At 35.3% G+C, this 22,517-nt stretch overlaps 1 protein-coding gene across 2 annotated transcripts in view; it reads right to left on the bottom strand.

The window, feature by feature from the left end:
* Positions 1–21,112, bottom strand: part of grk6 (G protein-coupled receptor kinase 6) — a 91,371-nt gene extending 70,259 nt beyond the window's left edge. For both annotated transcript variants that reach the window (XM_056445832.1, XM_056445833.1), the window contains exon 1: positions 20,971–21,112. In XM_056445832.1, the coding sequence (XP_056301807.1) occupies positions 20,971–21,022 (52 nt within the window). In that variant the 5' untranslated portion in view covers positions 21,023–21,112. The remainder of the gene's footprint in view (positions 1–20,970) is intronic.
* Between the last annotated feature and the right edge of the window lie 1,405 nt (positions 21,113–22,517).

Below are 22,517 nucleotides of genomic sequence, written 5' to 3'. Positions count from 1 at the left end.
AGTGCTAAGCGCAGACTAGGATGAATGTGCTCAGGATTGTTTGCCAAGGATGTGAATTAAAGGCATTAATGTAAATAATGTTTGCTTTCATTTACATCATGGGCATTTGTTGTTTTTTGACTTTATCAAAGTACTGGTGACTATTGACTTACATTAAATAATCACCATGAATTACATTTTCACCTAAAAATATTTTTTATGTTTTACTGACATTAAAAAATTCTTCTACATCCACTGGTGGAAAGTCGCAGGGGTCTCAAAGGAGACTGGAACCCCATATCTGAGGGTACCCTTCTTTAAATATGATTTAAAACCATCCTGTTTGTGTACTAGGGCTGTGCAATTAATCGAAAATCCGATTTCGATTTTGGCTTCTAACGATTATGAAAAACCAATAATCGAGATAAACGATTATTGCATCATATACTGCCCCCTTTCCAGTTGTACACATTTGTTGCTCTGCAAAGCTTAGTTCCACGTGAACATTACTAAAAGCATGTACTTTAATGTAACGTTTGCAACACGGGATGCGCATCATTCATTAATGAACATTCGAATCATTCATGTTTAAAAGCGCGAACGAGACCGCATGCTTCTGTGTGTGTGTGCGCACTTAGCCTCAGAGAAGAGCGGAGCACACACATCTAACGCCATCTTAATGCGAGCGCTTTAATGGTCAAATACATGCACATTTGTGTCAGAGCGCAGTGTTTAGTAAATATTCATATTAACCCTCATTTGTGTAATAAACAAACAAATTGAGAATCAAAGGACATGTGAAACTGAAACCATATCAGAGCCGCACTATTCTTAAAGTGACAGTGCACAATATTCTTCCTGCCACCTGTTTTTATTAGTAATCAAACAACAAAAGGAGAAAATCACTCACTGCTCTTGACTGAAGGACTTTTGTAGCTGAAGTTTTTTTTCTTACAGTGAAGATGCTTAAAGCACAGTTTGTTTCATATTTTTATTCTATTGTATTTATTTCCCTTTCCTTATTTACAGGGAGTAAAATAACTGCATATATACAGCTGAAGGCAGAATTATTAGACCTCCTGAATTATTAGCGACCCTTTACCCCCAATTTCTGTTTAATGCAAAGATTTATTTTCAACCCATTTTTAAACATAACAGATTTAATAACTAATTTATAACTGATTTCTTTTATCTTTGCCATGATGTAAAGTACAATATATTTTACTAGATATTTTTCAAGATAGTATTCAGCTTAAAGTGACATTCAAAGGCTTAATTAGGGTAATTAGGCAAGTCATTGTAAAACAGTAGTTTCTTCTGCAGACAATCAAAAATATATATTGCTTAAAGGGGCTAATAATATTGACCTTAAAATAGGGTCTCATATTTTGACCTCAAAATATAAAAAACTGCTTTTATTCCAGCCGAAATAAAACAAATAAGCCTTTCTCCAGAAGAAAAAATATTATAGGAAATACTATGAAAAATTCCTCTGTTAAACATAATTTGGGAAATATTTATATATAAAAAAAAATAAAAATTCACAGGGGGGTGAATAATTTTGACTTCAACTGATAATCGTTTTGAATAATCGTGATTGCAATTATGACCAAAATAATCGTGATTATGATTTTTCCCATAATTGAGCAGCCCTAGTGTGTACTGGAAATAACAATGCTCTATACTTTGAATAATTTTGTAATAGAGTGGAGGAACATCACCTTGTAGGCTAATCGGCTGCTAGCATAAAACTGGTTCCCTCGCTAAAATCCCTATAGGATTTTTCCTTTTTTCCATAGGCTTTTTGAAAATTGCAAATAACAAGCTCTGTGTTCAAACACTGTTCATTACACTTACACATTTTGTCCAGCCGGATAATCCTCACAATAAAATACAACTTTGAGCACTTTTGGATCTTAAATGCAAACGCAAGAACTGAAAACCTCACATTAGGCTAAAAATGGACTACAGTGCCTTCAGGGCGCTCGCCTGTGATGTCAGAACCACCCTGCTACAGACCACTTTTCACACTTATTTTTAGAAATATGGTCCATGACAACGATTTACTCTCTCTGTTTATTATATTATAATCCACGCTATATATTATAAAACACTTAGACCTACATGCCTTTTAAGAAATACATTTTGTTTTGCTTTACGGTTGTTGTAAAGTTTTAAAACTATGTATAAATGTGCCTCCATAGTATTATCATAAGACTAAATGTGTATATCGCTCGCGTGCACACAGCCTGCTTACCTTAGTAACAAACGACAGAAATGAAGCGTGACAGAAAAAGTCTATATGCCTGCAAGTTCCATCATGGACACCGAACAATTAAATATTCTTTTTTTTTGGTCACAAAGTACAGCAAAAAAATCAGCCCATACAGTTATAAATAAATGTTAAGGAGGAGTGTAAATACTGTAGTTATGACAGAGTTAAATGTGTTCAGATGAAGAAAAAAAACTGACAAAACATCTATTGATCACTTTAAAATGACAGTTAATATGTATGTATTCTTACACATTTATTCACACGTTGCGCTCATCCTCTCTTGTTGATATGATTATACACGTGACTACCGGGACATGTTAATGCGCGCAGCTGTCAATCAATATTGGTGGGCGGGGGACCGCACTCCTACGTCAAGTTGCGGTCGATCTGAAAACAGCTCCAATATGTTCCACCGTTTTTATGTTGTTAAATTTGAAAAAAAAAGCACTGGGTGTGTTTATTTCACCCCAATATGACAGTTTATACACTATACATGCACACATTTCTGTCCAAGCTTGAAAAGTAGATTTTTCACCATAGGTGCCCTTTAAAAAAATCAAGAGTGTGATGTAACTGATGTGTTTTATGTCGTAGAATAAAACGTGAAAGTATTTCGAGTTTGTGTTAGCCACAAACCTTATTTAAGCGATTTATCTGAAATCCCATTCAAAATACCCATTGACTTTGGGACAAGGGAACCGGAACTGCTAAAATGCTAACTCGCTTCCGGGTTTTTGCATACAAACTGCCGTCATACTTCCTCCACTTTATGGAGCAGTCAACAGTCAACATCCATATTTTTGTCTTTTTTTATATTATTTTACCTTTTAAATAGGGCTACACAATATTGAAAAAAATCTAACATTGCGATATTTTTTATTCTGCAATATATATTGCAATATGAATACAATTTCACTAAATGAGTTGAATAACGGTTTGAAAAGAATTAATACTTTTAGATTGATTGGGATGATTCTGTATAGGAGTGCATAAAATATAATAAACAATCTACAAGCGTCGATAAGTTACTAATTAAATAAACATCGTTTTATTGTTTTCCGAGGAATCAAACTGTATTCTGGTATAGAGTGATGGAATATTCATTCATTCATTTTCTTTACGGCTTAGTCTCTTTATTAATCTGGTTAATACAGGTAAGACTAGGAATTAAGAGATTTCGTTTTCAATATCAGCAAAAAAAGTATATCCTGTGCATCACTAAGCAGTACACATTGCACAGTGTGCCGATCTGCTAAATTTTCCACTCTATGGAAATTCCACTCCTTGTACCTACATATCTACTTATGTAGAATAAAAGTACTAGAACTTGCCAATTAATCAAAATTAAAACTGACAAACGCTACTGATCAAAGCTGTTATTGTCATACACATCTTTTCAGGAAAGGCCTTTTGTGATCAGTAGTAAATCTCCAAAAGCCAGAGGGCGCTCTCATGCGGAAAACTTCACATACCCACTAAGAAACAAAGGAAATCAACAAAGTGTTGCATTAAATTTCAGCTGATTCAGCATGACTAATAAATCACATGACTGTGGAATCATCTCACAGAAGGATTTATTTCAAAAACTTGAACTGAAGTTACGAAGCGAATTTGGAGTAAAAACAAGTTATTTGGATGATTTCACATACAGCATTTACTACACAGGGGTGCGTTTCCCAAACAACGACGTAACTCACAGCTGAACTATCATAGTACGATGCATCGTTTTGAAAAAGAACGATGTAGTGACGAGTGCTTCCCAAAACCTGTAGTTTCTCTGTCACAAAACCATCGTTTGAACCATGTTATAACATAAAACGCCCATAATGATGCTCTAAACGGGGTGGTAACAACTTCTTTAGAGAAGAATCCCATCATTTATCTGTGTAAATTATATTGTTTTATACACACACACATTCAAAAAAAACATCCAATATTAGTTTTGGTAAAAACATGCACTCGTTTTACATATTAATTGAAATATATGTAAATGGAACACATAGGGCCTGTGTTCCCTTTACAAATATTATTGAAAATATTCCATATTCTATTCTAAAACATAAAATCACTTACAAAAGCTAACACGTATTCTAATATCATATATAAATCATATTTATATTATTAAATATGAATTAATAATGAGGCTATTTAATAAGTAAGAAATTAAATTTGATATTTATTATTAATAGGAAATGAAAAAGTCATACTTTAATAATATTAATGATGATGATAATAATTATTATGATTATTATTATTATTATGTAGGATATTGTTTTTATTTATTTTTTTGAAAAGTTTACTTGTACGTTTACTTTTACAATATGACACATACAAACCACTGCAGAAATGTTCTAACCTACAGGCCCATGTCATATACAGAACATGTACAGTTGAAGTAAGAATTCTTTTTATTTTTATGTTTTTTATTAAATGATGTTTAACAGAGCAAGAAAATTTTCAAAGTATGTCTGATAATATTTTTTCTTCTGGAGAAAGTCTTAATTGTAAAAAAAAGTATATTATATGAAGAAATAAAAAGAAGGGCGCAAGTGTAAACATGGAGATCGCTAAAACTGAACTGTAAAAATACTTTGATAGCAAATTACACCTAAGAGTGAAGACTTTAATGCTTATTTTAAATATGATTCCAAGTTTAAATGTTAGAATGTTCTAAATGAATAGGGCATAGGGGGATAACAGGGAATAGAACACAGCCAGGAACTATGTTTCTAACTACAGCTCCAGAGGTGTAGTTGCAAGCATACAAGTTTGCGACGCAGTTTGCGAATGTTCAATGGAACAATGGTTTTGGGAAATGGCAAACGAATATGATTGTAACGAAGGAACTTACGACCTTAGTTGGCTAATGATGGTTTTCGCAAATGCACCCCAGAGCCATATAGTTAGCTGAAAACAGCCATCATGATTACCGAACGACTATATTTATATCATTATCTTCCAATTAAACTTGTTTTGATTTTGAAAACCAATTTTTGCGTAGCTTATTACTAGGGCTTCACAGAATCTGCAGACTTTTTTTTTTTTTGCTATTTATGAAATGTATTTAAAAATGGAATAAATATAAATTTACACACATTTACACAAGTAAATATAGAGATTCAATGATGGGCTAAAAAAGATTTTTGTGCTTACAGATTCCCTGTGGGCCTACTTAATACACATGCCGGAGGTTTACTAGAATTGGCTTTACTGACAAAATGCACTTAAAAATCCCCTTTAGTTAATCGCCCTGCCCTACGTAAATGCAAAGTCCACTAAAATAATATGCCAACAGGAAACGTCTATATTTCTGCAGTTGCAATAGAGCTAATACGCAATATATTGATATTTAAATATTTTATATTAATTACAATGGTGACAAAGTGATTAAAACACATGATAGATTTGAAAATTTGGGCTTCTTTGGCTTCAAAACACAATTTTTACTACATAAAGTTTATGAAACATGATGATGTTGTACTGCTTTTATCCCTTTTACAACTGTAACCATTTGGCATGTCCACCTTTAACAGCTTTTACAGTAGCACATCTAGTAGATATCAGTTCATATTTCCTGAGAACTTTAACACTTATGTTCTCATATGACTGACAATAATCCAGAAGTAATTTGGCATCTTCTGTGAAGGAATGTGATTGTCAGTGTTTGGACTTTCAGCAGTGAAAAATAAACCACACTGTTCTGTACTGAACTAAACTGAACTTCAACTCTGAAGACTGGACTGACAGTTTCAGTATACTAGAACTTCTATGTTAAGCTGCTTTGACACAATCTACATTGTAAAATTGCTAGATAAATGAAGATGAATTGAATTGTGTGACATTGACAGTAAAAAAGGAAAATCATTTAAATCTCCTTGTGATGGCTCATATCTACAGTTTACAGAGCATAATGATGACTTTGTGGAAAGTTCATGTTCATATACATATCACTGTATATGTTATGTCCGATTTTAATGTGTTACTTTTGATAAAAGTGGTTATTCTATTGGCCTGCTTTTTTATTGGCCTGCTTATTTAGTGATTGATTAAAGTCTTACTTATTCCCGGGGCCATTTATATCAAAGTCGATATTTAGCCACACCATGTTGGTGTTCGTAACATCAAATTTTTTCACGAGGTAGGTCGTTAGCCCAACGCTCAACCCCGCAACCGGTAGAACCAGAACATACACACATACACTACGGACAATTTAGCTTACCCAATTCACCTAGGAAACCCACGCGAACACGGAGAGAACATGCAAACTCCACAAAGTAACGCCAACTGACCCAGCCGGGGCTCGAACCAGCGACCTTCTTGCTTTGGGCGACAGTGATACCCACTGCCTGAATAAATTCCTACAAATCTTAATATTATTGAATAAAATAATGAATAAGCCAAGTTTTCAGCCAAGTATCCCTAGATGATACCAATGCAATTTTCAATGACTTAGCCATGTTAGCAATAATCTTAGCAGCTTGAGCGCATAATAATGTCTACAATAGACATAACTGCTGTAAAAGAACAGTTTGAACAAGAATGTTTTGGTCATTTTAGTCAGCTTTTTTCCTTGAACCAGAGGAAAAATTCTAGGAAAAATCATAATCCCATAGTTTCTTTGCCCTTTGTACATACAGCCTGTCACAACTACCGACTGAGCGGCTCAGTGAGGTCCTCGGATCGGCCCCGCCCAGATTCCGTAGGTGAATCTGCCGAAGGATTAGCGGGGTTGAGAGGATCTCGAAAGCGAAAATAGGCTTCCGTGCGAGGTTCCTCCGGGGCTACCTCCTCCCATCTAAGGCAAGAGTGCGTTGATCCTCCTGCGGCAGTTTCGGTTAAGCGCCGGAGAGGGCGACCGAGTTCCCTTGGTCTCCTTCCCGGCTCGGACCCGGTCAGTGGGAGGAGGGGAAATTTCGGTTACCCGGAGGTCAGGGTTGCGTTGAGCCTCGTGCGCCAATGAAGCAGCAGCTAGCTGCAAGAACTAATGTGAATTGCAGGAAACGCATTGATCATTGACCTTTCGAACGCATATTGTGGACCCGGGCCTTGCTATCAATCGACCGGGAAGGGCGTCGCAGGCCACCCTCTGGCGGGCCTTCATCCTCCCAAGCGCAGACCGACAACCATTTGTCCGTCCATGCAAGACGGGGCGTCTCTTCCTCGTGCAGCTGCCGGTGACCCAACCGCTGCCCATTTAAGTTCAAAAACTAATCCTAATGAGTACTGTGAACTTAATATATCTGAGTAAATGAAGCAATTTGAGCACAGTAAAACCCGATAAATGAAGAGAACTCAAACCAACTGTAAAACCCAATGTGAGTGCTGTAAAACCCAATAAGTTAAGGCAACTCAAACCATTTCAGGAAACTGATTGCAACAAACCATTTGAGTACTGTTAACTCCATTTAAGTAGAAGTAATGAGGTATTTAATTAACTCATTATCTTTAACACTGAGTTCAAAACTCTTCAAATGAGTAGAATTAAGTTTCAGTCAATTTTGAGTTAACTACACTCATTTCATTTGATAAAGTTGACTGTTGATTTTTACAGTGTAAGGGAGAGTTCATCAAAAAATTAAATTTAGAACATCATTTACTCACGTTTAATTAAAACATATTTAAGTTTCTTTCTTCTGTTGAAGACACACACATACACATACACACACACACACAAACACAAAAGATATTTTGAAAAATGTGGGGGCCCATTGATTTCCACAGTAATTGTTGCCCTATAGAAGTCGATCAGTTCCAAAACAATATTTATTTAAAAATGCCTTCTGTTGTGTTCAAGAAAAGAAAGAAACTCATAAAGGTTTAAAACCACGAGAATAAATCACGAGGTAATTTTTCATTTTTGGGTGAACTATCCCTTTAAGAATATACATATCCTTACAAGTATAATAGTAGCAGTATCATTTGTTTCCACTTCAGAAATCGATTGACACTGTAGAGAAAGTTTACATTTACGCTCTCCCCTGAAGTATTAGATGAAATCTACACCCCTGGCAACATCTTAAATGACCACTTTTTAATTGTTTGGTGACTAACCCTTTTAGCATATTACAGTGCACCATACGAATTAGCCGGTGTTGTTTATTTTCCCACCCAGGTCGTATCTAATACACCACAGGATTAATTTCAGAAAAAGAATCACGCCAATGCCACGAGAATGTCCCGCTGGCCTGTGCCCATCCCAGCTAACGTCATCAGGACAGCTCCGGCTCCCCGATTAGAATGACTGGCCCAGGTGCTAGACCCAGCGCGCTTGTCAACAGACAGCACGGGGAAAGGTCAGGAAGCGATGCTGCGCGCGGGACACGCTTCTCGGGAATGGAGAGGACTCTTGTGAAAGCTCCAGCCAGGTGTTTGCATTGTTGCTAGGCTATGAGGGGATTTGAAGAACACATTTGAAGATAATAGGATGAGATGGAAGATGTAATGATTACAAACGTACAGGAGAAGCTCGCTATCTGACAGGAGATCAAAACAGTGTACGTTACAACAACTGTACTGAGAAACCTCATTATCTCACATAATTAAAACCTGCAGAGCTAGCAATTGTACCACAATTTAACCTGAAGATATACAGTGGGGGAAAGAAGTGTTCAACATGTCACCATTTTTCTCAGAAAACATATTTCTGAAGGTGCTGTTGACTTGACATTTTCACCAGATGTTGAAAACAACCAAAGAAATGCATATATGAAAAGAAAACAAATCTTATTAATTTACAAATGAAGTTATGTGTAATACAATGAAATGGCACAGGAAAAAAGTATTTAACACATGAAGAAAGGAAGGTGTAAAAAGGCAGTGAAAGCCCAGACAGCAGCTGTAATCTCTCAGTAGTTATTCAGCAACCTTCTGCCCTTCGTCAGTGTAAACTAATTAGGCATGGGCCGGTATAAGATTCTGACGGTGTAAAACTTGACTTGGATAAAAATATCACGCTTTCACGGTTTTGATTACTACTCTAAAATATATTATTTTAAAACGTCTGGTTAAAAAATAAAAACTTTTTCACCTTTGAACATAATGGGCCCTATCATACACCCGGCGCAATGCAGCGCAAGGTGCGACGCAATACTTGTTTGCTAGTTTCAGCTTGGCGCAAGAGTCGTTTTGACGTTTTGCACCACACTGTTTAAATAGCAAACACATTTGCGCTCATATGTGCGCCCATACGCGTTCTGGTCTAAAAAAGGAGGCGTGTTAAGGTGCATTACTTGCTATTTTGAGAAACTATATTAGATTATTCAATAGACCAGAACAAAGCCAGTCTGTTGTCCAGCTCATAGCGCGTTAGTTGTGCGCCTCGGTTACACATTGCTTAATACAGACAGGATGTAGGCTACAGCAATACGCAAATATCTTTACATATGAAAAAGAATTAAAATATTAAGGATATTTATAGGATGTAATAAGGATATATATATATATATATATATATATATATATATATATATATATATATATATATATATATATATATATATATATATATATATATATATATATATATATATATATATATATATATATATATATATATAGGATATAAATATAAAGGATTAAAATATTACAAAACATATTATTTTCTAGCCTACATAAATATAAAAACCATACTTTCATGGCTTCCTTATCTCGGGGGGCTTTTTCAGTTTATTCATAACAATTTGCTTTTGTATAATGTTATCATTATAAGGAGTATTCTTTATTATATGCATATTTATATTTATTTTATTAAAAACAAGCTTAGATTTGTCCACCTGTCAGGTTTTAGACCATATGGGGCACAGCATGTGTATTTGGATATAACTCAGTTTTTTGAGCACACTTCGTTATTATTGTTCATTTATTCGTTTGCTGGAAATTAGAACTGAATTTAGAAATAGTTTTGAAACAAATCTTTGCGCTTAACAAACAAAATTAATTATTTATAGGCTATATGTGCATACAACACGTTTCCCTATCCACGAGAGTGAAATCGAACGTAAATAATGAGGAGGTTCATCTCTCATTCTCACGCTGTAGATGCTCTATTTAACTGTTTTCTTGCCAATGAAATGCTCAGTTTTTCCATTTACAAAGTCCGTCATGTAAATAGCAAATGCGCTATGGCGCGATGCAACTGATTCTTAAAGGAAATGGAAGATGAGACTCTGATCTTTTTTTTTGAGAAACATTTAAAATATTTTGGAACAGTAAACATCCCTGCAGGCACAGGTTGTTAACATGACGTCAGATTGATGTTGTACCCTAACGTCGAGGGGACGTTGCATTTTGTTTGGAATTGAAAATCAAGTTGACATCAGAACCCAACGTCAGGCTGACGTCAGTGTCCAACATACAACCTAAAATCTACCAAAAATCAACATCTAATGATGTTACAGCTTGACTATCTATCAGACATTGGATTTTGGTTGCCATACCTGATGAATAAATGTCATTATTAATTGACATCAATAAGATGTTGGTTTAAGATGTTCGCTTGACGTAGGATTTTGTTCACTTTCATACACAACCTAAAATCAACCAAACATCAACATTATTTGACGTCATTATTGGATGTCAAATTAATGTTGTCCTTAGACGCTGGCTAGACATTGAATTTTGGTTACCTGAAGTCATGACCTACATCTAACTTAATATTTACTTCTTATGATGTTGTGTGCCTGCTGAGATGTCGGGCTAAATAATTCAAATAAATAATTAAAACAATCATTCTGCTGTCTTCATTTGTTTCAAAAACACAGATTTCTGTACAATTTAAAACAAAATCTTTGGATATATTTTCTGCTCGAGATACCGTTATCCTAAAAAACTTTTTTTAAAAAAACATAAATAAAAAGTCTTACACATACCTTAGGAACGGTATAGCAGAAAATTTGGCGGTTTTAAAACCTGAATTTTACAAACCACAGTATTCCTTGAACACGGTTATCGTCCCATGTCTAAAACTAATATTAGCTGTTTTAGTCCAACATCTACTGTACATTAACAGAATGATGAAGATGAAACCAGGTGTCCATTCTTCGTTCGTGAATTACTCAATTAGCTGGAATTGGTTATTGACAATTTGACACCATCCAGGATCATTTTGTTCTTCACAACTCATCCGAGAGGTGAGAGTTGTTGTCATAGCGACAGTTCTGGTAGCTCAAACCTGCTGGGGTGCAGGCTTATTTTATATAAACAGGATTAGATCAGGTCTTCTCAAGCAAAGCTAATAGTGAAAGTATGTACCGAAATCTAATATTTTCTTACAGTAGTAGTTATATACACTTGGGAAAATAGGAAAATAGTAAAAAAAAAAATTGTAATGTTTAATTTGATATTATTTAAAAAATAAAACAATCTGCACTCTGAATTAAAAAGTACAGTGTCACGAGGTTGTTCTGGGCCAATACGGAAGTAAATAAAACTGCAATTTATGGACTTGCCTTGGGGGGCTTGCTCCAGGAGATTTCTGACTGCAATAGTAAATTGGCCATTTTTACAGCTGATAAAAACATGTTTACAGCCTGGTACAAAAGATGGCTTTTTGTGCATATAGCCATGATTACCCTTCAAGACAACTGTGAGGGGGGTGAATTTTTTTTATAACTTATCCGTTTCGTTTTTATTAAGTCTGCATAATTAAGGGCGTGGCCACTTGAGTGACAGCTAGGTCTCGCTGTTCGCCGTCTCGTCACCTCAACTGATTTCGGCTGATTAGCCACTGAGGCATATACATATACAGGCATATACACAGCATTTACATCATATTTTTGTGTTGGTTAATGTTTCTTTACACAGTAAATTGCCTTTTAGGATTATTTCCTACAATTATCAGATGATATGGCATGCTGTGTGCACTTAATTGTGCATAACCCGTTCAAGTTGCCTCCATTTCCCAGGTGAGTAAAGTTATATACTTATATACCATCTCTATAAATGTATTGGTTTTATTTAGGATCATTTACATTTTTCTGTAGACCTGTAAAACTCCAGAATCTGACAGATTAATTAGCTGTAGGCTCTAAAACAGTCATCAGAAACGTTGTCATTTAGTTTTATGCCTGGATTTTATCAATAGTCTTGCACAGACTATATTTGAAGCGTTTGGAAGTAATTCGCGTTTTCCTCCTGTTGAAAAATGTGATAAGAACAATGTTTAGTGGCTCAATGTATTACAACAGTATTTTTAAAAGTCTAAACACTTTATTGATATAGTACACAACCAAGCACATGTGGTCAGAACACAAACGAGTCGCAGGTAATAAAGTATTAAGCGTTTCTCCCAAAGTAAAGTCTGTCTAAGCCAGGTCCAAGCAAAATGCCAGCAGGTGTCTGTAGCTCCACTCACTCTCCGCCTCTTTGCCCTAGTTTGGTATCCCGCCGTGGGTGCGATGACACGCGAACAAAATGGCAACGGTTGGCCATGCCTTCTTGTAGCTTCTTTTGCAATGTTCAGAAACCTATGGGTGACGTCACGGATACTACGTCCATATATTTTACAGTCTATGGTTTTGACAGATAATATGATGGTGATTTGATGCTTCGCAAAAGTTTTACCAATATCAAAATGCTTTTTTGATGCAAAACTAATTTTAACTGCAAGTTATTCCTTACACAGATTAAGCAACTTCAATAGGCCTATAGGCTACTATAATAAAAGAAAATCCGCTCTAAAAGTAAAAGTAAATAAATTGCTAAATACTCTCGACACATGAAAGTGTAATGCCTGCAGCCCACAACAAATGTGGAAAGTTATTACGTATCATATTTAACAAACCGATAACTATGAATTTTATGTAATTTTGCTCACATGAATAATTGAATATTAATCAGGGGATGTCATTACGCTTCTGTAGCATCAGCCAATCGTTGCATTGCAGATCATGATTTCGAGGATCGATAGATTTGTCCTTCACAACACACACAGCGATCTCAGATCAGTCCATATGGACATTTTAATCTGATTCGTGAACTTGTTTGAAGAGCCAAATTAGCCAGAGATCAGTTATCAAGATGAAAAGATCCAGGATCTGCCAATTCATTTAAGTGAGGTACGAAGAATGGACACCAGGGTGGACATTTCAGTATTACAATGATCCAAAACACAGCCAAGGAAACTCTGAAATGCTTTCAAAGAAAGAAAATCAAGCTGTAGAATGGCCCAGCCAATCACCTGACCTGGACCCAATACAAAATAATATTCAGTTTGGATCAAGGAAACCCACAGAACCATCAAGATTTTTACATTGTTGAGGTCTGTGAATAAATAAATAAATAAATAAATAATAATCACACCTGAGCAATGCACGTGACTTCATTCTCCATATGAGAGACGTCTTTAAGCTGCCACCAAAAATCATGACGTGTTGACTACGTAGGTCCCCCAGTGTAACTTGCAAATGATTAATTCAAAAAAGAAAGGTAGCAGTGAGAGCTAGCAGGAAGCTAATGTCACAGTCTTCTATTTGCAATTCAAATAAATGGTCAGCAGTGAAGAGATTATGATGGTAAAAATATAGTAGCAGACCAGCGTTATTATCATTGTGGGAAGTGGCCGAGATGCAAATGGCTGGTGAAATGTACTGTTTATGAAGCACCAGTGCAGAGGTGAATGGGTTTCATGCACTGTGTGCAAAACTAGTCTCTAGCATTAGCACTAGCAAAAAAAGGCAGCGCTTTCATTAAGATATCCACTGTATAAATCAGAAAGAAAACACAGAACCGAGCCTATAAAACTGATGGTCAACATTTGGCTTTCTGTGAAATCGTTCTTCTGAGAAAAAGTGGAATGTGTCCTATTTTTTGTGACAGCGTTGTGAAATGAAACATCCTCCATTGAAAAAAAGAAAAAAAAAAAGGCATCTGCTCAATTTCAAGAATCAAACCAGCACATGACTACATCCTGTCAATGTTCAAAAGAGGGAAAAAAACATGAAGAGGGTAGAAGGAAGTAAACAAGCTCTCAATCAAATGTTAAAGCTGTGGTCAGAGCAGTGAAATGTACTTAAATTTTTGCAGATAATCGTCTCATGTCAATATGTGGCGCTACATACAGCGCAGCTTACTTTTAAAGGGATAATTCATCCAGACATTTAAATCTGCCATGATTTACTCATCGTCCACTTGTTCCAAACCTGTTTGAGGTTCTTTATTCAGTTGAACACAAAGGAAGATATATTGATGAATGGTGGAACACAGCCATTGACTTCCATAGATTTCATTGGTTAGTTTTTTTTCCAAAAAGGGTGTCTACAGATTTCACCATGTCAAATTTAAGACATTTTAAGACCATTATGAGTGAAATTTTAGATGTATACAGGGCTAAACATTAGGCAGGGTTCCCATTCTTTCATGAACATCAGTCAAGGACTTTTTAATGTACCAATATTTTCAAATGAAGGACATTTCAAATGTAGAACCATAAAAGTCCTTTCTGTGCTTAACATTTCACGTACACTTAATATTTACATTCAAAAGTCAGAGTAATGATTATTTTATATAGTGTATATCAGGGCATTCAATAGGCGGCCCGCAGGCCAAACCCGGCCCACGAGGCAATTTGTTCCGGCCTTCCAAATAGTGTGACCAAGACATCAAAAATAAATTTAGTTCAGTCGAAAACGGTCACTATACAGTAGTTATGAAGTGATGTTCATCTGTACAATACAGCACGAGCTACAGTTGAAGGCTGCGCAGAGAGTGAGTCAAGCGACATTAAGCGAGTGGCACGGGCAGCCGAAAACATTTGGATATGTTTGTAGAAAAGGCCTTTTGTACAATGCACTGATATCGTTAATAGTGATGCAATGATTAGCTGATTTCACTATTAACTGCGCTTAAATTCACTGCAGTTAATTAATCGTAAAGGCTTCTCAACACCGCGTTTCTGTTGCACGGAACAAAGCTGCTGCAACTAAACCAAGTTAGGCCAACTGTGTGCTAGTTTAAAGTTCCGAGCTTATACCGAGGCTAATACACAAGCACATTGAATCAACTATAGCAGCAGGCTGTTCACATATTGTAATTCTATAATGATTTTAAAAATGTTCAGGTATAAGTTTGTTTTTAACGTTCAGGTATACGTTTGTTTTTAAGTACTTTCCAAGTAGGCATGGGCCGGTATAAGATTGTGATGGTATGATAACCTTCGACAAAAATATCACGGTAACACGGTATGTGACTACTGCTCTAAAATTTGCTGTTTTTAAATATCTGGGTACAAAAACAACAACATTTTCCCCCATTGAACACAATATACTTTATATTAAGAAACATTTAAAATATTTTGGAACAAAAACGTAAAACTGGGACTAGTTCGCAAAAGTAGGTTTCGGAAAAAGCTTGATTTAGTGCAAAAACAGTGCATCGTAGAGAAAATCTGAGTGACTCCACTTTTGTTCCGGCTGACCCGAGGATAAAATATGTAAAGTCTACGTGAAACTGTGTACGAATGTGGGCCAAAATACAAAAATTTGTTTGTTTTTAGTGCTGTAGCGCCACCTATGGGTCGATTTGGATGAGTCTTTGGATTTGGGTAGCAGTGAGGACCACTAACATCTGACAAATTTTGAAGCCTTTAGGCCTTACGGTTTGACCCGGGCAATAGTAATTATAGCCAAAGTAAAATAATAATAATAATAATAATAATAATAATAATAATAATAATAATAATAATAATAATAATAATAATAATAATCGGGCAACGCAGTGGCGCAGTAGGTAGTGCTGTCGCCTCACAGCAAGAAGGTCGCTGGTTCGAGCCTCGGCTGGGTCAGTTGGCTGTGTGAAGTTTGCATGTTCTCCCTGCGTTTGCGTGGGTTTCCTCCGGGTGCTCCAATTTCCCCCACAGTCCAAAGACATGTGGTACAAGTGAATTGGGTAGGCTAAATTGTCTGTAGTGTATGTGTGTGTGAATAAGTGTGTATGTGTTTCCTAGTGATGGGTTGCAGCTGGAAGGGCATCCGCTGCATAAAACAAATGCTGGATAAGTTGGCGGTTCATTTCGCTGTGGCGACCCCAGATTAATAAAGGGACTAAGCCGAAAAGAAAATGAATGAATGAATGAATAATAAAAATCCTAACAAAAACAATAGGCTTCTCGCTCTAACCCATAAAAAAACAACAACAACATATACATATACCATAGGAATGGTATAACAGAAAATTCTGGTGGTTTTAAAACCTTGACTTTTCCAAACCGCGGTAAACCTTGAAACTGGTTTTCGTCCCATGCCTATTTCCAAGTCTTGAATCCATGCGTCTGAAAATCAAGTACTTTCAAAGACTGTGGAAACCATGACTAGGGTTTTTTCTAATAGCCCAGTTGGTCATTTTCTTGGTCAATATAACATTTCTTTAAAATAAAAAGCTCTTCTTGAACTATATGCATGCACAACAGTCTATCCAGGTCAGTGTCCTCACCCAATATGGTCTTTTAATACACAGAGATCTTTTAAACTAATGTTATTGTAATGAAGATTATTAAACCGTATCGGTTATGAAGCTATTAAATTAGCTATTATAATATTCGTTATGAATAAAGTTTTGTTGCCTTTTATTGAGATTGATTGTTGGTAATTGGGTGGTAGTTGGTATGTTTACATGGATATAGAAAAATTAAGATGCATTTAAAATGATTTAAGACCTACAACACAATAGTTCAGTGAATTTAAGACCTTTTAAGACCTAACATTTTGTTTCTGAAATTTAAGACATTTTAAGACACAGCAAAAACCCTTGTCCAACATTCTTCAGTATATCTTCCTTTGTGTTCAACTGAAGAAATTATAAAGTTTATAACCACCTGAAAGTGAGTAAATGATGATAAAATTGCCATTTTTTGAAGGAACTAAACATAAATCACTTCAGAATAAACCAATTTAAATGGTCAACAAGGTCAACTTGATTGATCAATTTTAAGTGTATTTGACACTGATGGGTTTGTTCCAAATAAAGCAAACTTTGTTTTGATTCTTCTGTCAGTGTGGTTCAGCTGAAAAAGTACAAGCGCTGCCATCTGAACCCCGGTGAACACCAACAAGCAAACCCATATGCTTCCAAATGAACTTTGGTACAGTTTAAAGTCAATGTGAAAACAAAATGTCTTTATTTAATGTTTATTTTACTCGTGCACAATCTTATTCTTTAGTCAACCCACAGAAAAAAAAAATGCGTTCGGTGTGATTGCCATCTAAATCAAAACCAGGGGTGCGTTTCCCAAACAACAATGTAACTCGCAGCTGAACTATCATAGTACGATGCATCATTTGGGAAAAGAACGATGTAGTGACGAGTGTTTCCCAAAACCTGTAGTTTCTCTGTCGCATTTGAGCCATGTTAGTTATAACGTAAAACGCCCATAATGATGCTCTAAACAGGGTGGTAACAACTTCTTTAGAGAAGAACCTCATAACTTCTTTGTACAAACTATATAGTTTTACACACATTAAAAAAAATCAATATATCCAATATTAGTTTTGGTAAAAACATGCACTCGTTTTTCACATATGAAATATGTAAATGGCACATATAGGGCCTGTGTTCCCTTTACAAATATTATTGAGAATATTACATAGTTTATTCTAAAACATAAAACCACTTAAAAGCTAACATGTATTCTAATATCATATTTAAATCATTAATAAATAAATAAATAAATAAATAAATAAATAATGAGGCTATTTATTAAGAAATTAAATTTTATATTTATTATGAAATGAAAAAAATCATACCCTAATAATAATATTAATAATATTCATGATGATGACGATTGTTATTTTTATTGATGTTGTTTAGTTATTTTTTATTTTTTTAAAAGTCTACTTTTACAATTTGACACATGCAAATCACTGCAGAAATCTTCTAACCCACAGGCCCATGTCATATACAGTACAGATACTTAATAAATAACCTAATATAAAATAAAAGCATTAATGTATGCTATGTTTTTGTTATCACAAGCTTTGGAGACGTAACATTCAGCTTTTAAATAAAAGGTCACCTATAGCTTTTGTCATGAGCCACGGCTGTGTTCAAAATGACATCAATGTTTTAAAAGTGCACTGCGTAGCGAGCGGAATTGTGAACATGAAGATCGATTCAACTGAACTGTAAAAATATTTTGAAAGCAAATTACATCTAAGAGAGATGACTAAGTTTAAAAGTTAGAATGTTCTAAATGAATAGGGCATAGGGGGGATAACTGGGAATAGAACACAGCCTGGAACTATGTTTCTAACTACAGCTCCAGAGGTGTAGTTGCAAGTGGACAAGTGAGTGACGCAGTTTGCGAATGTTTGTTGGAACGACAGATTTGGGAAACACTAAATCAACAAACTATGTTTGTAACGACACAACTTGCGACCTTAGTTGGCTAACGATGGTTTTTGGAAATGCACCACAGGATAGGATGTCAAAAGATTTTACCTTAAAATGGACAGAATGCCTCAAGCCAAGTTTTTTTCTCATCATATGGGGCTTATGGTGGTTACAGGAACTCAGTTATAGGAGCTATTCCCCATGTCTGTCCTCTAAGAGCAATTTTTTCCATTTTAAACTATTTTCCTAGTTGAATTCGCATCACTAGAAACTCTGAACCAAACCACGCCAACCGACAACAATATCAAGCACTAAATTCAACAAAAATCAACAACTTTAATATAGAAAACACCCTTATCGAAACTGTATTTTCTCTTTGTGTCATGCATTTTGTGATAATGATAATAATGATAATATAGGTAGAACGTAGATGTATCGGACTAAAATCACCTTGCTGACAACTTGCAGTGCTACATATTATTGCTGCTGAGAAAAGAACATACAATGCCACAGACAACCTAATGCCAAATAGTGCTAACGCTAACAATAGCATTTTGAATGTTTATATCTTAAAACAATTTTAAAATACTGAGGGAGTGTGCTGGGATGGATCCAACTCAGAGTTAGTTCCCCCAAAATGGCATTCCTAGAACTGAAATTTTTTCCAAGGCCTCAGGGTCACGGGTGCGAACATACCTAAATGTGTGTATGTTCATCAACAGTTCTAGTGACTGTGAAAAGCCCCTACAATTATGATAGTGTTGCAAATTGCAATCAGAGCAAGATAAGTGGCCGCTTAGGGCACCAGGAAATCTGAGAGCCCCCAAATAAATACTTAGATGTATAAATTATACCTATAAATTATATATAACATTATTTTCTATCATATTTTGTATGATGAGTGTCTAAAAAAATAAATGTTTATTACATATGCACAAATGTATCCCCCAGCCTCAATTATGGAAAAGTGCAGCAATCAAATTAGGTAAAGATTTAGTTTTAAAAACGAAATAGTTTATATCTATAATTTTTTGTTGTGAATTCATTTTAAGAAAACAAATCATTTAAAAAGTTTTACAAGATGATTTACATGTTGTTATTATTATTTTGCATTAAAACAAAATGTATAAAATGAGTGACTAAGTGATATAAGAAAAGAAGCAGCAAAATAAATCAATTAAAAATAAATTAAAGTACAAAAGGTGCTTTTTAGAACTTTTTGGCCTCCATGGCTGGAATTGCTTGGGGCCCTTAAATTACTAAATCCACCCCTGATTGCAATTGCAAACATGTTTCTTTGCAGCGGATCTTTACTGTGCAAATGTACAATTCACTGCAAGAGCTTTTAAAATTGTTTTTATATAGAATTCAAAATGACTTACTGCATGTTGATGGACTAAAACCTAAATTATCAATACATTCTTTCAATAAAATGTAGTTTAGAGTAACACAAAGCTAGTACTCAGACATGCTAGTGTTAAATGTCATCTTTAAAAAAAGGAAGAAACAATGTTGAGCAATCATAGAGCAGTGACTAAAATGAAGCCATTTATGAAACAACTGTTTTCAAAATATGAAAAAGGTCAAAGTAACGTTATATATATAGGCGTCTTACACAGTTTCAACAATTTTTTTGTACAATTTGCCTTAAAATCAGTCTTTTAGTGTTCCATACATTTTGACCAGCCCAGTATATACTGCTTTAGCGCACTCTGTAAATGTAGCAGCCCAGGTGTGCAGAGCAAGAATGCTCGAACACGGACTTGAGGGGAAAAAACAGCAGGATTCCCTCACGTTTGAGGAAAACACCTGCAGAATACAACGACAATTAAAACAAACTGCCTTCAAACAACATTTTGAAACATGATGTAACGCGCCCGGCCATATACGTAGGTAGTTCACCATTTAAACAACACTGTCAAAACCGTACGGTTGGTTAATTCAAACGGTTGAGTTAATTCAAGCGCTTATCTCGAGCACACAGACTCTAACGACTGTTGTCAATACATAACACTGCAGACAACAGTGTTTATCGCTTCTCCTTTACACACAAAACCAGTCCGTTCACAGAAACGTCGTAGAATCCAAACAGGGTTTTGACTGAAACGGATTTGTTTTTTCTTTTTGTCTGACAGGTCTTGCTCAAGGTTAGAAACACAACAGAACAGGCGGCGACAAACACACCGTGATCAATGTGTAACTCTCAGTTTGATCCGGTCCTTCGTAAATAATTAAGCAACAAAAAGCAAGCATTTATTGCATTGCATTGCATTGCTCTTGTCTTTTTGGCCTAACTTCCTTTGGGGGAATCCCCACCGTTTTGAGACCCAAAGCACGGCGATTGAGGGTCGCAGCTGTCAAAAGTGACAACGATCCGGCGGGCTGTCATGTCTTACCTTCTCTCGCCTTCAACAGAACAGTGTTGGCCACGATATTCTCGAGCTCCATGTTTCCTGGGTTGCAGGCAGGCACCGCAGGCCCAACCTCGTCGCCGGGTTGGCAGTGTATGTGTGTGTGTATGTGTCCTCCCCCGCTCCCCCCCACGGCGGAATATTATTAACCCTGAATGACTCTCCGCTCTGCCGTTTCGCTCCTCTGATTCTCCGCCCAGAAGCTTCGGGTTTACGTCGATGGCAGAGCCTACTATGGTAAAGCCTGCGCTTATGAATATTAATGAAACATGCTGACGTTGCTTGGTAACCAGCTTAGAGCGTCTCGCTTGAACGGTCTATAACGGTCCAGTGGTAGCTCATGAATATTTATAAAGTAACTCTGACGTGTGCGGAGCTTCTCATTAATATGTATATATACAGTCATTGGTATATACATATACATATTCCCTTCTCCTATTAGATTAATATTATTTGGCTTTTTTTAATACTAATTTATTTTCTTTTTTTTGGAAACAACTTGAAAATGTTATTAATTTTGGTTCCAATTGAAATGCTTATTATTTATTTGTATATCAAATTGTTAATTTAATATCAAATATCAAATTTACATGTGTTAATGTGTGTAAATTTATCTTTATTCCATTTTAAAATTAATTGCACTAATATTATTGTGATTTAATAATAGTAATATTAAAATATATACATGATTTATTTACAATACCGTTTCAAAGGTAATATTTTCTGTCTTTTAGTAGATGAATTATAGATAAATTATATGAGAGACTTGCTTTGTTTACCAATGGACCAGTGGATCTAATTGGATTTGCATTGTAAACATTAATAAAATGTTTAAAAGGTTTTATTTTTCATTTCATATATTAAGTTGTTAGTTATGATACTCCTAAAATTATTTAGCATAAATCCAAACAAAATGTTCGCAGATTCTTTCTGGCCCTACTTATAGGTTTAGATTGTGGGGTTTATGTAAAGTGTGCTGCTTGTTTGCTTGCTTGTTTGTTTGTTTGTTTGTTTGTTTGTTTGTTTGTTTTGTTTAGCTGTACTGTATGTTTGTTATGATGTGTTGTACTTTGTTTGATTTGTGTATCTCTTAGAGACCCCCTCAAAATTGAGATGGTTCATCTCAAGGGGCTATGCCATTTAATACAATTCTAATTCAAATTTAAATATGAAAGCAAATAAACAGTTTGCATTTAGTTCCCAATGCGTTGATGTTGATAAGTGCAAAGTTGCAAACCAAAACATGCTGATCCCATTATCCTGACAAACTAAACTATAATAACAATAATAATAATAATTTTTTATATTATTTTAATTTGTTTACTTAATTATTTTTATTTATTCCACACACGTCATTTTTTTTGTGTATATATATATATATATATATATATATATATATATATATATATATATATATATATATATATATATATATATATATATATATATATATATATAGTAATGTCACGTGATGTCACTCCAAGCCTTCGCCATAGTAGTTTCGTAATTTCCTACTTCAGTTTGCTACCGGT

The sequence above is a fragment of the Danio aesculapii genome, chromosome 21, assembly GCF_903798145.1.
Source record: "Danio aesculapii chromosome 21, fDanAes4.1, whole genome shotgun sequence".
In the NCBI taxonomy this organism is placed as follows: Eukaryota; Metazoa; Chordata; class Actinopteri; order Cypriniformes; family Danionidae; genus Danio; species Danio aesculapii.
Note: the sequence above shows the minus strand (reverse complement) of the source record. Positions and strands in the feature narration are given on the sequence as shown.